The sequence below is a fragment of the Numenius arquata genome, chromosome 4, assembly GCF_964106895.1.
Source record: "Numenius arquata chromosome 4, bNumArq3.hap1.1, whole genome shotgun sequence".
In the NCBI taxonomy this organism is placed as follows: Eukaryota; Metazoa; Chordata; class Aves; order Charadriiformes; family Scolopacidae; genus Numenius; species Numenius arquata.
This window is the reverse complement of record NC_133579.1, coordinates 24,117,744-24,134,210: the sequence shown is the minus strand read 5'-3', so window position 1 is coordinate 24,134,210 and position 16,467 is coordinate 24,117,744. Positions and strand designations below refer to the sequence as shown.

The window sequence follows — 16,467 nt, the reverse complement described above, 5'->3', positions numbered from 1 at the left end:
AAGTCAATACTATCTTTACTGCTTATCCTTCTTGTTTCCTAGAGTAAAAGCAGAGGCTAGATCAGATTTTGCTTTCAGTAGTGCCCCATGTGATTCTATAGACTTAAGCATGATAGGGTTTAGCCCAGACAAGCAACACTGTTGCTAAAGATTTTTATTTTTTTTAAAAAGCAAGTGTTTCATTAGCTGTATTTTAAAGTTTTTGTTCTGTCTGCTGATGGTAGCCTACATTTCCTTACGTAAGCTTATATTAACTGTTACAGCTTCTTCATCTTGACAAAAGACGAGAGTATCTTTATCAGCTCCAGGAATTCCTAGTGACTGATAACAGCAGGAACTGGCGTTTCCGTGCAGAGCTGGCCGAGTACGTAGTTTTCTGGGTGCTTGTTTTTATTGTTGTGGATACTTAAAAATTTTAAGATTGTATAATGAATGTACTACAGTGACATTGTTCATTTCATTTCTTTTAGTGGGTAGTCTTTATCCTTCTCCACTTGTCCCTCTTGCTTAAAAATTCCTGGTAGTTTTATATCATTTATAAGCGCTCAAGTTGGAACTTGAATGTCTTTTCCGTCACCATATGCTGAAAACATTACCCTTCCATAAAAAAGAAGCTGCCAAGAGAAGATCACATCTGCTTGCTCTTGAAGTCAATAGAAGTGTTATAGGAATTTGAATGCTAGTTACTGTGTCTGATGAGTAGACTGAACTCATGACCATGAAACGGAGGAGATCAAGATCTTGAGGGGAGTAAAGAAAGCAAGTAACAGAGTAGTGACCTTGGACTTCATGTGAGCAGACTTTGGCTTTTTCATGGAATGGGTAGGTGTGGACTCCTGTGGGAGGAGGAGGGAAGCTCTGAAGGATCCAGTTGCTCTAGAAAGCCAGCAGATTTTGAAGCACAGCATCCTTCGTGTGAAAGGATAGTCCATCTTGATACTCAAGGAGATGTCTGAAGAGTCTGGTTTGGCTAAGAAGGGAACTCATGACTGAGCTTGAATGCAAAAAGAGATTATACAGGAGGTGAAAGGAGGCACAGGGTGCACAGAAGGAATTTAGAAACGCTGCCCAGGCATGTAGGGTTATATTGGGAAAGTCAAAGCTCAGCTACAGCTGAGACTTGCAAGGTGTGTCAAGTACTATTAGGTTAGCACAAAAAGAATAAACAGGGAAAATATGGGACTGCTGCTGAATGGGGTGGATGATTTAGTGATGGTGGGCACAAGGAAGGCTGTGGTACTGGCAAGGTACTCGCTGACAAGATTTCCCAAGACTCCATGCTTAGGGTAGGTTTCAGTGGTAGTTGAGGATCAACTGAGGGATTACTTGAGAACTAAACCTGTGTATATCCATCAGACGAGCCAGGCTGCAACTGAGTGTGCTGATAGAGCTGGCCCGTGTCATAGCAAGGCTATTAGCCATCATTTTTGAGAGGCTGTGAAGATGAAGGCAGATGACCGGGAACTAGAGGAAGGTAGATAATGTGCTTTTGGCTTTTTAGAAGATAGGTACTATCAGGGGACTTAAAATTTTGTCAGTCTCGCATCAGGCCCTGGGAATCATGGAGCAGGTCCTCTTGGAAACCATTTCTGGGCATGTGAAGGAGGATTCCTTCATGAAAACAGACAGAATGAATTTCCAAGAGTAAATCACATCTGAGCAACCTGCCTTCTGTGATTTAATGACTGAATCTGTGGATGAGGAGGGGGTGGTGAATGTCATATACCTCAACTTTAGCAAGGCTTTTAATGCCATGCCTTGCAATATTGTTGTAGCCAGGTTAGGATATAATGATCTGGATGGGTGGAGGCTAGATGAGTAGAAGTCATTGGATGGTTGGGTTCAGAAGGGTTGGGTAATAGGTTGTACTCTACCTGGAGTATAGCTGTAGGTGGCGCAGGAGTGCATTCTGGGACCTTTCCTCTTTAACATCTTTATCAATGACCTGGAGGGGGTAACAGAGTGCACAAATTGAAGACCGATAATTTCTCTAGTTGTCCAGTATACTCTGAAGTAGAAGTTTATTGGTTTGATAAATCAGTGTGCTTAAGTGACCAAGGATACTTATCAAACCAAGTCAGAGTAGTTGCTTTGTAGATTGTATGTGTTATACGTGTGAGATGTCTTTACCAGGTATTCAAATGTGCATGCACACTGCAGTGCCATTCACATCTGGATCACTGTGCTGCATGTACGTTGTAGTGGGTGTCATGATCCGTGCCTTGTACATGCAGCCTTGGTTCCCTTGCCCCTCCCTTAATTTTTCATTCTTTGAGCTCTTGAAGCATTTTGCCATTATTATGAATAAGTGGCAATTTAAAATTTGCAAGTGACCCATAGTCAAACTGATGGCAATGAAAAATAGAAGATTTTACTTTTCAGTAACTTTATTGTGGCCACATTGCATATTTAGCAAGTGTTGTCATGTAACTGATCATATTCACAGGTAAAGCTAGCTTTATTCTTAATATAATGCACTCTGGTTCTTCTTCCATCCTGTAGGCAACTGATCTTGCTTCTAGACCTGTACAGTGCCAGAGACATTTATGACTACTTGCGACCTATCGCTTTCAGCCTCTGTGCAGACAAAGTGTCTTCTGTCCGTTGGATTTCTTACAAGCTGGTAAGGCTTTTTAATTAAATTCAGGATTTCAAACTTCTGAGGGTTGGTGGTCAGAAGTAATTTTTTGCATTTATTTTTTTTTCTTCTCACTTCTTCAAGGTTAGTGAAATGGTAAAAAAGCTGTACATGGCTTCAACATCAACCTTCGTGATAGACCTCATGAACGAACTCGTTGAAAAGTTCTGTAGATGCCACAAATGGTCTGGTCGGCAAACTTTTGTCTTTATTTGCCAGGTGAAATGTCTTTTTGATCATCCTTTTTGTTTTGGGGGATGATGGTAAGAATGAAGAGGGGATTAGCAGCTGGAACTCTTTAGCTGTATATTAACACTGTTTTAATGAATATTTGAGAACTTTGTTTCCAAGGGAATAAGTTTCATGGTTGCTTTCTTCAGTTTTGCTCCACAGACGAGCTTGAATGCATCTTTAGCTTGGCATATTAACACCAGGTTGTCAAATGTGAAACAAATGCATAGCAAAATAATCCCTGAGTCAGGAAGCTGCTTTGTTACTCAGCATGAGTTTTTTATAATATGCTGCAGCAGTCTGCCACTCTTTTGGGCTACCCTTTAGAAATCAAGTGCTAGGAGTTGCCTGTACCTCCTTAGCCAGGTAGTGCAGCTTGGTCAAAACCAACGTATTCTCAGCAAAACAAGCAGAAAAGTTGCACCTAGCTGGGGTCCTAAGGAAATGGGAGTCTGTAGCAGAGGTGCAGACTGGGAACCAACATGATTGCTGCCCAAGTGGGGCAGTTCTTTGAACCATTTGGAGAAATGTGAGCTTTTGAGTTTATTGAGACAGACATGTTTGGGTACAATGGCTGTTTATTGAGATGGACCGTTCTTGTTCTTAAGAACCTAGTTAAAACGTTAAAACGTACCTAGTTAAAACAAAGACTAAATTAATCTTAAAAAGGTTTGGGAAGGTCTTTTTTCTTCCCTGTTTTCAAATGATACAGTGACTAAAAAAAAAACCCCAATAAAAATGAGGAAGTTGTTAGACTTCATACAAAATAAAGTGGGCTTCTAACTGAGCCTGAATTTCCTCACCCCTAACTTGCTTCATTGTGTACAACTTTGTGCTAGGAAGAATTGTACCATGTTTTAAAACTTTGTGGATACTACCCACTGTATTTGTGCTATGAAGGTAATAAGATCTGTCAGCTCTGATTATGTGTTGGGATTTTGTCCTCACTGTGCTGAAATCTAATGAAATTGCTTCTGTCTTCTTGCCAGACTATCAGTGAAGATGACTGCCTGCCCATGGACCAGTTTGCTGTGCATCTGTTGCCACACTTATTACACTTGGCCTCTGACAGGGTTCCAAATGTTCGAGTCCTGCTTGCAAAAACGTTGAAGCAAACTCTTTTAGAGAAAGGTTAGTGCTCAAGAAGAGTTGCAATGGGCTGATTGCATACCTTTTTGTCCCTCTACCTTTCCTATAGTCAGCTGGGAAAGAAGAATCAATGTCAGATATGGGTTGCTCTTGCTTTTACAATCTTCTCGGTGTCAAATGTTAGCTTGGCTGAGATAAAACCATGAACCTTGCTGTGGTATCAGAGCCACTGTTGTGTAACGCTGGTGAAATAAGAGTTCTTGCTCATATGCCAGCCTGTTCTTTTTGTGCCATTTTCCTTGAATGAGCTAGTTTGTAGAGGTGTCGTCAGGGCACACAGAGCACGAATGAACACCTAGCAACTGTGGAGTTGCTGGGCAGTGCCTTTCATTTGGTTAAAAAAAAATTCTGCTGATGTTCTCTGGAATAAGGATAAAAAAGAAAAATACTTCCACACAAATTCACCATCTGTTTTCTCACTGGGGGAGAAGAGATGGCTGCTGGTTGTTTTTTATGTTTTATGGTAGCAATAGGAAGAAGGTTTCTCTGGAGTCTCTTCAGGGGAAATTAGACATTCAACTTTCAAATTGTAGACTTTGCTTAGGAAAGCATCCCCAATGCACAGTACATGCCATAAGAGTCATCAGATTCCAAAGCACTGTAAAGGAAAATAGCATTAGAAATATTATCCTATTTTGTACACCAGCAGAGTGTCCACACTTGGAATACTTCATCCAGTTATGGTCACTTTCTTTCTCAAGACCATACACTGACTTGAGGACTGCTTTTTCTAGCATAGAAAGTGTGAAGAAAAATGTAAAACGTTCAAAACACTGGGCAACACAAAGGATACCAACACAGTGAGAACTAGACTATTGCTGGCTGTCTTGTGCATGCTGGAGACTCTGAGTAAGCATATGTAGACAGTTAAGATGGATCAGCTGATGTACAGGAAGTTATTCTCTGTTAACTGTGCCAAGACTGTCACTGTTCTTCCTGTTATCATGTAGTATTGGTATTTTTGTCGTTGTTCGTGTTATTTTTGTGTTCCCCACCTGGATGTTAGACTACCATTCTGCATTGGCACTATGTAACCTTATAATACAGGTAGTCCCTGCCTCAAAGATGTCGTGTGTGTGATTAGGGGTGGTGATTAGATTATGAAGGGTAGATTTGAAAAAGTAAGTTCAGAAGTTTTTAAGCCTCAGATCTAAATTGCCTTTCCTGTGAGCTAGCTGTTTGTAGTTATGCTGCTTTTATGCAGCTTGTGTTGTGAGGTTCATGAAAACTGTCAGGTACTGGAATGTCTTCCACTCTTATTTCATGTTACCTTAGTTTTGTTTGATAATTATTTGGCCGTGGGTTTGTGATACCTTCCCTCCTTCACAAATATAAGCACACTCCTCCTGAGTCTCTTGCAGTTATTTTTTTTCCTCTTTGGTCATGGAGTCTGTCACGCTTACATTTATACTTAAGGACCATAGAAATCCTGTATTCTAGCAGTACTGTTAGAGCAACTGTGCTCTGAAACATGGAACGGTTTTGTTTTGTTTTGTTTTGTTTTTTTTAAGGTGAATTCATAGATTTATTCCGAATTGTATTGCGTGCCTGCTCAGATATTCCGGTTTGACTATACATGTGCACTGTCTCCTGAGATTTTGGACCTCATGATAGTATGCTGAGGTTTGCGTTGATGTATCTGCTGTCTTTTCCTTCTGTAAAGTCTTGTGCATTTTCTCTTACAGAATATTTTCTAAATTCTGCCAACTCTCATCAAGAAGCTGTGGAGCAAACAATTATGGCGCTTCAAATGGATGATGACAGTGATGTGAAATATTTTGCAAGCATACACCCTGCGAGTACCAAAATTGCAGATGATGCCATGAGCACTGCTTCATCAACTTATTAAAAAGTTCTGAATGTTGCTATAATTAAAATTTTTTTTAAACAAACTATCCTCAAATGCTTCTAAAATGGTTGATCTAGGACAACCTCTTTGGAAGGAGAGATTTCTTGCCAGACTTAACGGGTGGATGTTATCTAAACCTGATACCAGGGATTTTAAGTCAAGGAAAAGTAAACATACCTGTGTCAGCTTGACTTTAGAAAAACACTGCTCAGAGGATTATTTTTGCCACCGAAGCCTTAAATCTTCTGTCTTCCTGAACAAATGAAACTTGAATTGGCAGATCATTTTCATTGTAGAAAGGATGTGATTTCCAGAGACCTGCATTGTTTCTCCTGAGGAGTTAACTTAGCAAATATTTTCTGTAGCAACTGATAGATGAAATGGCCAGAAAGGCAAATTCATACCGGGATGTAAGACCTCCAGTATTAGCGCTAAAAGTTTTTATCATTCAAGGACTTGATTTGTGTGCAGCTGGGCACACCCTTAAGTGGGAATAGCTTTGGTGTTTGTAAATGGGGAAAAGTAGAAATTGGGATTTCTCTTAAGGGCTCAGTGCTAACACTAAACTAGAATTTGATTTTAATCCTTAAATGCAGCATATTGCTGTACTCATTAGCAGAAGACTTTGCTGAGTACCTGTGTCCTAATTATTTTCATGCTGGTCATGACCTAAAGGAAATTTATTAGCACATGTACTTTAAGTCAGGTATTTTTAACTTGATCATGATCGGCTCTGAGGTGCAACTTTTTTCTTCATATACTGTACATATCTGTGAGCCTCCTTGGAGTGCTGCAGTCTTTAATCATGTTGTTTAAAGCTGTTGTGATACAAGTTGTTCTCTACTTGTCCAAATAAAATTTATTAATAAGATTGAAAACAATCTTGTGACCTTTTTAAGACATTAAAAGAATAAGTTTGAAATTTAAGTGGCCTTTTTTTCCTGATTCTTTACACTTTTGACAGCTATTGCAGGGGGAAGAGGATTTGCTTAAAGATTGTGAAGAATTTTGCGTTTTGAGATGGAATATACTACAGCACAGATACACTTTGGCTGTGTAACTGAGGTTTTGTTAGGTTCTCTTTCAAGCATCCCTGTTGTGCTCGGGAACCTGTCACTGCAGCGTGAAATGGCATCTTTGCTGAAGTGAGTCAAATATCCACCTCAGTCTAGATTTACAGGAAGCTGTGAGCTCAAACTGCCCTTTATCTACCTTCAGCATGTCGACTCCTTTCATTTTCTCTCATTTAAAATGACTGATACAGGATCTCCTTCTGTGTCTTCCAGGGGCAACTTGCTTAAATCACCTTTCCTCCAGCCTGCCAAACCTGAAGTGTGTGAAGCTTATTTTCCTTGAGGAGGTAGAAATGGCTATGGCAGTGTATCTTTGATGTCTTTTAGCAGAACATTTTCATTTATCAGTCAGGTGTGTGATATCCTGGCAGTTCAGCCTCAGGCAGGTGTCTTTTTTTTTTTTTTTTCCCCCTCCTGTTTTCTTGGAAAAACAGGCTCTTCTGCAGTTTCTTTTCTGCTAAATAGAAAGTTGCCATTTACTCCCCAGAGGCCTGTTTTTCTACTCCTTAGTGGGGCCATGGAGATGGTTAAGATACAGTCATCTCTGTCTGCCTTGAAGCTTGTGGGTTTGGGGGGTAGAATTGATATATATTATTTTTTAGGATTGATTTGGTTTGGTTTTGGGGTTTGTTTTTTTGAGTGGTGGCTGTTATTTTGGGTTTGAGGGGTTTTTTTAGGTTTTTCCTTTGCTTTTCCCTTTTCTTCTCAAAATTGAATTAAAATTTGAAAAGGCAACTATATGGCCAGGTCAGAAGTTTCTGTAGTACAGGTGATATTCTCATCAGGTTTTCTGTTCCTCATGTCCTGCAGTAATTGTTCAGAAATGACGCGCAAATCCCTAGAGGACTAGGCAGCATGACAGCAGATTGTCGGAAAGTAATGAGCCCTTCAGGCAACAGGATTTCTGAGCTCTCCCTGCTGCCATGTGGAAAACAACTAAAACCAACTAGTCCTCTCCCAGGCCAGGTGATTCCCACTTTAGAAATACATATTAAAATCCAGTCAATTTCTGCATTTTGTTCAGGGTACATAATTCCCTTTGGGGTTTTTTTGCCTCAGTGTAGTGACAGTTGAGTTGTTGTCAGGTCATGTGTGCGATTTCTGAGGTGAATGGGACCGGCACTTTGTTCAGACAAGAGCATGTTTCAGGTCATCTTCTAACTGTGAATGGAGTGCAGTATTCACTGGAGGAGTATTGGGACTTAAATAAATCCTGGTGTTTGGAGTGCAGAACGAACATGTTCCAACCTAAGTCCATTACTGCAGTAATGCGCGGTTCCACCAGTCCAGTAAAATGAAGCATTATATCTGATCCCTTTAGGCATTTTCCAGTTATTTAAGGGTAAGACACCTTTAGGTTGAAAAATGAGACAGATCTTCCGGATGCTTTATTTCTCTCTGTTCTGTATTTCTTCAGTGCTGGTGCAGGCCTGTGGATTTGAGGGAGAGTTTGGGCCTTTTCCTAAGAAAGACTGAGTGTTTCCAGCCGCGGAGTGCCTGAATTCCCCTGGCACGTAACAAATAAAGATCATCTTCAGGGAAGAGGAGAAATAGCTGTCTTTCTCTTTTTTTTTTTCACCCAACAAGCCATGGATCTGCCTGCCTCTTTTCTGCTTCATTTGGTGATTCCAAAGAAGTGAAAGGGAAGGAAAGACTTCCTTTATTCTCAGTGTTGCCCAAGAGCATTTGATCTGTAGCCTGAGGGATGTTGTCTCTATTGCTTAACTCTGATAGGGAATTTTCTCATGCTGGCAGGGTTGGTCATGTCAGTAATTCAAGCTTCAAATCTTCCCTGAGGATATGGGGTTTGGGGAAATGTGCATCTCAGTTCTGAGTGGTGAAAAAAAGGAGCTATTTTTTCTGCGGGGCAGTATCTGGGAACGGTGCCAAAGATCTGGTGAATTACCTCATGTGTGTCTCCCCTGAAGAAAGAGTCGAGCTTTGTATCTCAGTTCATTTCTCTCTTGGTCAGGATTTCTTGAGCAAGAAGTGAGGTGGCTCCCGAATTGTCACCTGTTGGTCCACGGTTTCCCAAAAGCAGTATCATAGCTCTACCCCCACCATCTTGGTAGAATATCAAATCAGTCCTTCACAAAAAATTTTCGTTGTTTTCCATTTAGTCTCTTGGCTCACTCATCTTGGAATTTCTTCATGGGAAATCCCTTTTTTCCCCATGTCCCGGTTACAGCACTGTCTGCCTTTCTCCTGCTTGCTGTTTTTCACAGCAGGTTCTCTGTCTTCGGTTATTCCTCCCCAGAGGCCTGCCAGGATCTGGTAGGACTGTTTCCTCACCACGCTTTCATGCAGATTTCATGCCAATAAAGCTGACAACTGTGTGGAACCCTCTAAAGGGACAGTTTGTTTTTAACCCAAGACATGACTGATGCTTGGAAATCAACTTCTGCTGTTTTGAATGTCCCAGATGGCTGTTGCACAAGTTCCTGGCCCTGTGGACAAGATCTGATGTTCATGTACACAGCAGGGTAATTTGAGCCCAACTGGAAGAAATGTTTGTGTGGGCTCTCAGCCCTCCTGTGTGGGCGTAGGCCTGACCGTGATGGCTTTCATGTTCCATGAATGGATCATGTCCCCTCAGTTACTTGTTACATACTTGTTAGTGCTTGTCCCCTTTTCTCTGCACAGTCAGAAGTGGGGGTTCAGAGGTGGCCAATTTGAACTTGTAGTGGATGGGCAGAGAGGGGAGAACAGCAAAGTCTGTCATCCTTTCATTGGGTTCCTTCCCGTTGGCAAGGTCTCCTTTTGTTCCCTTGTCCTTTGGTGTGGAAACCTTTGTGCAGTGCTCATGTGTTCTGAGCTGGTTTCAGCCCAGGGACCTCTCTGTCTTGGTGGGGTGGGAAGGAGTTGGAGAATGGCAGATGGACAAAAGCTGGTTCTGTATTCCACTTGTTCTCTCATGGCAGTTCTCCCCTCTCTGATACTGATGGGAAGAGCTCATCTTCCTTTCTGTGCTTCCATTTGGACAATACGGAAAGTATATTTAAAGTGATTAATCTTTTCTTTGCGTGCAGAGTTAGGACATGCTGATAGACTGCCTTAAAAATATAGAGCTGTGACAGGAAAGCTCATTTAAAATGTGCGTGATCTTCTCCCTCCCCACCCCCGAGTGCTTTCAGACACAGCCTTTTAGTTTGACTTAACTTTTACTTTACTTTTTACTTAGATCAGAAAAATAAATAAAGAGCCGAAGGTAATGGAAATGCTTTAGGGTTCAATTGCTGTTGAGGATGGACTTACATCTAGCTGATTAAAACGTGCTGTGACTTTGCAGAGGCAAGTGAACAGATGTTTAAACATCGTACAGCCCTCCCATCATGGTCTGCTTTGAAATGCCGTGACCCGTTGCTGCAGAGGTGTGGTAACGTTTCTGTATGGGAAGTGTTTTAAAAGGATTTACCCGCAGGTGGTTTTGAATCACGACTGTGAAAAGTGAAGGTACTGAGCACATCTCTCTGCATGTTTTTTTAACAAGGTTACTGAGAGGAGAGATGCACTGTTTGAACACCAAAAGAATTTTCAGTTATTTTTAGTCAACCCAGGTTTCCTGTATAAGTAAGAACCTGGATAATCTTGGTTTCAGTAAGGGAACAACAAAGGCTCGAGTCTGGGTTGGGCCATTTCTCTTGTATCGGTTATTTATTTCACCTTTGTTTGTAATGGTCTTTTGACTGGTTTTGTGGGCTGTCAGCTGCTGTAGGGCCGGGCAGGCCGTGGGGCACATGCCGGCAGGCAGCAAGGGCTGCTCTCGCCGCCCTGAGCAGCAGTGACCTCACTGCCCTGAGAACTCCTGTCTCTCGCCCTTCCGATGGGGAATTCTTCTAGTGCAGGGGAGCAGGCTTGTCTGGTTATAATCATCTGCTTTGCGGCGTCATCCTTTGGCGGACCTTCTTGCTCGTGCTGTTGAGATAGTCAGCAACACCAGAAACTCCAGATGAAAGCTGGTCACGGTCCCTCGTGTGCGAGCGGGTCAGCAGTGAAAGTGCCAGTGCTGATGCGGAGGCACAGAGCGCCCCAGGGCTCCGGTCTGACAGGCGTCGCGTTGGGCGTCCGCATCTGTGACGGGACGGAGGAGCAGTGACAGACTGTCCCCGGGCTGTGCCTTGTCTCCCCGGGACAGGAAGGACTGACAGCGGTTCTCTGGTAGGGAGCACTTCTGCCCTCGGAGCGTGTGTTGAAGAACACCGCAGAGAACCCGCGCTGTTGGATATAAGCTGCATTTGGTCTGGAAGAGGGATTTTTCCCTCTGGAGATGAAGCACTATGAGTCAGAGGTGTGTACTGAAAAATGGAAACCTTGACAGGTTAAGCTTAGTCAAACCCTTTTTTTGGCAGAGGATGATGGCAGGTTGACGCTTTTAAATTTTATTTTATTTTAATGGGAAGAGAATAGTCTTACGTGGTCAGGTGTACAATTCTTGGCTTCAGTACATAGCCTTTAAAAATTAGACTTAGCTCATTAATCTGATGGGAGACACAGGTAAAAATGAGTCCCCCCACTGCTGGTATTGGAATGAGTGAAGGGAGGTGGGAGCTTCCTGTACAGAGATCCTTCATCTTCATCATAAAGGACGATGAATTTCTGGCTCCCTGTGGGACCGCGGCACACAGCAGCGCTCACGCTTTACCTCCCTGCAGGGGGGAGGAAACCTTTCAGAGTCACACCAGAACCGGCGGCTGCCGCTTCTGCGAGAAGGAAGCCGAGCCAGCGCTGGAAACCTGCTGTGGACAGCGCAGAGCCAGGAAACCTGGAACGTCGGCTGGAATCCTGCGAGGTGTCGGGCACAAACTGGTCTCTTTAGACTTGCGGTAGGGATGTGAGAGGAGTGCTGTGCATTGTTTGTTTATTTTTTTCTTCGTGTCTTTCAATAAATAACACACACACACACCCCCCCCACCTTGTTAAACAGTTCAGGCAATAACAGTTCACTTCAGGCTGGTATTTTTCAGTGTAAAAAGACTTTTTGGGGAGGGAAAAAAAAAACCCCACCTGTCTCTGAAGTAACGCTCTGTGGTGGAAGCACTTAGGTTTGTCAAGAGGAAAGCAGATGGGCCACATGGAAGGGGCACAGGAGTTCTGTTGAGCCCTCAACACTAGAATTAACCTTGCCGGCCTGTTCTTTCTTCGCTTCAGTAAAGGTAAGTCGGTCTGGTGTTTTGTCCAAAGGGTCTGACGGAGGCTCTGTTGCTGCGCTCAGCACGTACAAGCTGTACGTTGCTGGAAAAAGTCTTACTTTAAGTCAATTTAGATGTGTTTAAAAGACTTAGATATAGGTAAGCGGGTTATTCAAGATGTGTATGGACGCCCTGCAGGTGCCTGCTGTGCAGGGGTTGCGGGTGCCCTGGGAGGCCACTGCCTGAGCGCTGCAGCTCACAGATGTCATTGTAAAGCCACCTGTGACTGATAAGGCAGCCCATAGAGTGATCCGAACAATGCACTCAGATTACTGTATTGTAATTACTCTCCACTTTATTTGAAATTAGCTGTGGCTTTTCCGGCTAATTATTTGCAACTGCTGCAGGTGTTCTTTGAAATCATTGCTGCTGGGGCGGTGTTTTCACTGCGAGCACTGCCAGGGCTGGCGCTGGGGTCATGCTGGGCCCGGGGCAGCCAAAGCCCATGGTGGAGGTTGGCAGGAGGAGCGGCCTGGGCCTTCCCTGGCCCCCCCTGCCCTGGGCAGGGCAGAGGCAGAGGAGGGGGCTGAGGCACGGCCTCCCCTGGTGCTTTTGCAAGGGGCTGGTTTTACCCAGGGCTTGGAGGCTGTCGCTGCCTCAGCCACCTGCCCCGGGACTTCTGGGGCTGTCGGGCTTCAGGGCTATCGGGGTGTGTTTGATGTGGCCAGCAGCAACTCGCACTTATGATTTGAACTACAGGAGTTTTATCAATAACTGTGTTTCTCATTGAACATATCACAGAATCATAGAATGGTTGGGGTTGGAAGGGACCTTAAAGATCATCAAGTTCCACCCCCCCCGCCATGGGCAGGGACACCTCCACTAGAGCAGGTTGCTCAAAGCCCCATCCAGCCTGGCCTTAAACACTTCTAGGGAAGGGGCATCCACAGCTTCTCTGGGCAACCTGTTCCAGTGCCTCACCACCCTCACAGTAAAGAACTTCTTTCTGGTATCTAATCTAAATCTCCCCTCTTTCAGTTTGAAGCCATTAACCCTTGTTCTATCACTACATGCCCTTTTAAAAAGCCCCTCTCCAACTTTTCTTGTCAGCCCCCTTCAGATACTGGGAAGCTGCTATCGCATCTCCCCAGAGCCTTCATTTGAAAGAATTTGAAATAAGATTTCAAAGAAATATCTTTCAGGTGTTTTAAAACTAAATGTCTGGTTACAGTTGGTACGTTACTGCAGGAGCAGCAATTCCACCTCCATTTAAGGCTTCAGTGGTGACACATTGCAAGTGCTCTGTAAGGGTGCAGGAGAAAGAAGGGTGTTCGTGTGTCGGAAGTGATGATGTGAATAAATAGGATGGTTTTTACTTTTGCAGCTGAAATCTCTGTAGTAATAGAGAAGCAAAGGCTCAAAATATTTAATTTGATCAAATTAAAGTTGATCTCCAGCTGAGTTATGGAAGCTTTCTATGACATGCAGTTGCAGACAATGGTCTTTCAGAGGAGAGCTACTTGAAGGCCTGAACTAATTTTTCATATAAAGTTCTCAACTGCTGATAGCCACCCAAGAACAATTACTACTGTTTGCATTAGAAAAAGATATTATACATTATCGTATCAATGTCTTTCGTGTAGTGAGGGGCCCAAAACTGGACACAGCACTCGAGGTGAGGCCTCACCAGCGCCTAGTACAGAGGCACCATCACTTCCCTACTCCTGCTGGCCACGCTGTTCCTGATACAGGCCAGGATGCCGTTGGCCTTCTTGGCCACCTGGGCACACTGCTGGCTCACGTTCAATGCCTGGTGACCAATAGCTATGAAATATATACATATGATGAAACAGATAAATTAGAAACTACTTTCAAATGGCTGTTGAATTTATTTGCTTGATAAATACAATCCTAACAAAATAAAAGTTAACCAATATTAAGAGATTTGTCTGAAGAACATTAGAAAAATCCACGACAATTCAATAGGAATTAGTGTGAATTAAACAAACAAAAAAAGGTTTAAATATTGCCAGCAAATATAAAATGTATGTAACGAAGGCAAGGGAGAATGCTTTAGTTCACATTTGTCATCTGACCACGTGTTCTGTGTTTATAAACTTTTTTCCAAATTTTAAAAAAATACTATGCTGTTTTCTATAACATATCAAAGCATTATTTGTACAAAATCAAATCATGGCCAATGATTCACAACAGTGCAATAGATAAAGAATACAACCACATCCAACAGGTGCTGAAAATAAATATACCGATTAAAAAATAAGGGTAGCCTCTATGCACTCTGTGGCGTTTGCTGTCTAGATAAGAATGGATGGAGGAGTCTCCTGAGAGTGTATGGGAAACATTAGATGGCCCTTAACTGCCTGGAGGCTTTCGGCAGGTGGAAGCAGTGAAACAGCCAAACAACCAACAGCAAGTCCCAGGTGGAGGTTGGTGCTTTGTTGAAACAGCCAAAAACCAGAGGCTGTAGCCGAACCCCCGGTGCCTCCCCCGGGCATCGCTCTGCAGGGCCCTCTGGAAAGCACAAGTGACTTGCATTAATTAGCGCTGTATTGCTTGGTCAGGCAGATCTCTTAGGTGACATAACCCATCCCTGTCGCTGCCTAAAGCATCCGTCAGCGGCTCTCTCCCAGAGACTGAAACATCTGAAATGGATGAAGGAAACAAGCCGTGGGCTGTATGGCAGCGGTGCGACCACGGCCTGTCAAAGGGCTGTGATGACGGTGGTTTATAAGTGAGCACATGGGTTACCTACATCGCTAAAAGACATGAACGTTGCCATCATACAGGGACATAAATAACATCTCTCAAGTTTTATATTTATTCGGTACATCTCAGACCAAAAATGAAGCTTAAGGGCATGTTAGGTAAACACGATACCCCGCAGTCTCCCACCTTTTCAGCCAACCCAGAATAAATTTAAAGCTCCCTTGTATATAATCTGCATCAGAAAGGTATCAAAGGCACAAGCAAGAAGTGACTGGGTTAATAAGCAGAAATAATGGTGAATGAGGATGAATAGATTCACAAGGCAAATAATTAGTAAGTGCGGGTGGGCTTTTGTTTATTTACTGAAAATAAGATCTTCCAATTCTGCTCCAATGAATGTCAATAATGATTTTGGTTTAAAATAAACCTGTTACTGAATTATTTTAAATCACCTGAAGGAAACCAGTCTTGAAATAATCTGATACTAACTGGAAAGCTCTTCTGGCCTCTCCAAACTCACCTGAGTCTGATGAGTAGAAGCCACAAGTATTAGAGACAAAAGTCTCCAGGGCTTAAAAGAAAAGTTTCTTTACAGAATGTACACAGCCAGCAATAATTTGTGCAGTTTGACTCAAATTACAGTAATTTGCACAGTTTGGTTGATTTTATGCATATCCAAGGAGCCCGGATCAAATTGGAGTTTCTTTCCGGTCTTTACTGGGCGATGGCTTGACTTGCTGCTCCTTGCTTGCTTTTGGCTGCTCTTTGGCTGCTTTTGTCTCCAGGACACTGTCTCTTTGCTGCTGAGGAACAACCCCCCCGCGGGGCTTTTCTGGCTCCTCTTCTTCCTGCACCTGCTGCTCGCATTTAGCTCGCTGCAGCAGCCGAAGCTGCACTCGCAGTTCGATGATGGCCTCTCGCTCCTCGTGAATCGCTTGGTTCAGGTGATTGTTCTTTATCTTTTAAGGAAGGAAAACAAATGTCAGGGCTCCTTCTGACAGCAACGTGGGCTTGTGCACGACAGCGATTTAAACACAGAGCACGTGGGTTTTATGCTTAGGCCAAACTTACCAGTTTGCACGCGGTGCAAACATCTCCGCACAGGCTAAATCAAGTAACTGCGCAGGAAAAGAGTAACCCATTAATACTAAGACTCAAATCTTACCTCCAGTTCCTCATTCTGCCTCTGCAAATCTTCCAGGATGACCTGTAGTTCCTCCTCATCTTCACTCTCACTTTCACTCTCGGAAGAATATTCCTCGGTTTCACTTCGGCCATGCTGCTGGCGACTGAAAGACCAAGGACAAACTCGGGTTTAAACACTTCCTTAAGCCTGCCAGAACTAAAGCAGGGCACCAGAGTTAACTTCCGTCCACTGAACGATCTGCAATGGTTTTGAAAACAAAACGAGAATTTCCTTTCAAAGCTTAATTTAATAAACCAGTGATTTCCTAGGGGGATTTTTAGTGCTCAGGGTCCAGTTTCCTTTAGATAATTCCATTTTTATACTAACAGAAAATGTCCTGAAAGGTCCAAAGTTGCGGAGATTTTAATAAAAAAAAAAGGTGGCTTTCAAATGTGATGTTCATAGGGTGAGTTTTTAAGTATTATACTTTAATAATAATACTTCAGAGTATTATTTCAGAAGAGCATCTATGTACTTTTAATCAA

The 16,467-nt window shown here is 43.0% G+C and overlaps 2 protein-coding genes across 2 annotated transcripts in view; one reads left to right on the top strand and one right to left on the bottom strand.

Moving 5' to 3' along the window:
- PPP4R1 (protein phosphatase 4 regulatory subunit 1) overlaps window positions 1-6,792 on the top strand; it is a 68,768-nt gene extending 61,976 nt beyond the window's left edge. Inside the window, exons 15-19 of the mRNA XM_074146244.1 lie at window positions 264-364; window positions 2,503-2,623; window positions 2,723-2,857; window positions 3,859-4,000; window positions 5,704-6,792. Coding sequence (XP_074002345.1) covers window positions 264-364; window positions 2,503-2,623; window positions 2,723-2,857; window positions 3,859-4,000; window positions 5,704-5,867 — 663 coding nt within the window. The 3' untranslated portion in view covers window positions 5,868-6,792. The remainder of the gene's footprint in view (window positions 1-263; window positions 365-2,502; window positions 2,624-2,722; window positions 2,858-3,858; window positions 4,001-5,703) is intronic.
- Window positions 6,793-13,936: 7,144 nt separating this feature from the next.
- The window catches only part of RALBP1 (ralA binding protein 1), a 34,730-nt gene continuing 32,199 nt past the window's right edge, over window positions 13,937-16,467 (bottom strand). Inside the window, exons 9-10 of the mRNA XM_074146269.1 lie at window positions 15,962-16,085; window positions 13,937-15,755 (exon numbers count right to left, since the gene is read on the bottom strand). Coding sequence (XP_074002370.1) covers window positions 15,486-15,755; window positions 15,962-16,085 — 394 coding nt within the window. The 3' untranslated portion in view covers window positions 13,937-15,485. The remainder of the gene's footprint in view (window positions 15,756-15,961; window positions 16,086-16,467) is intronic.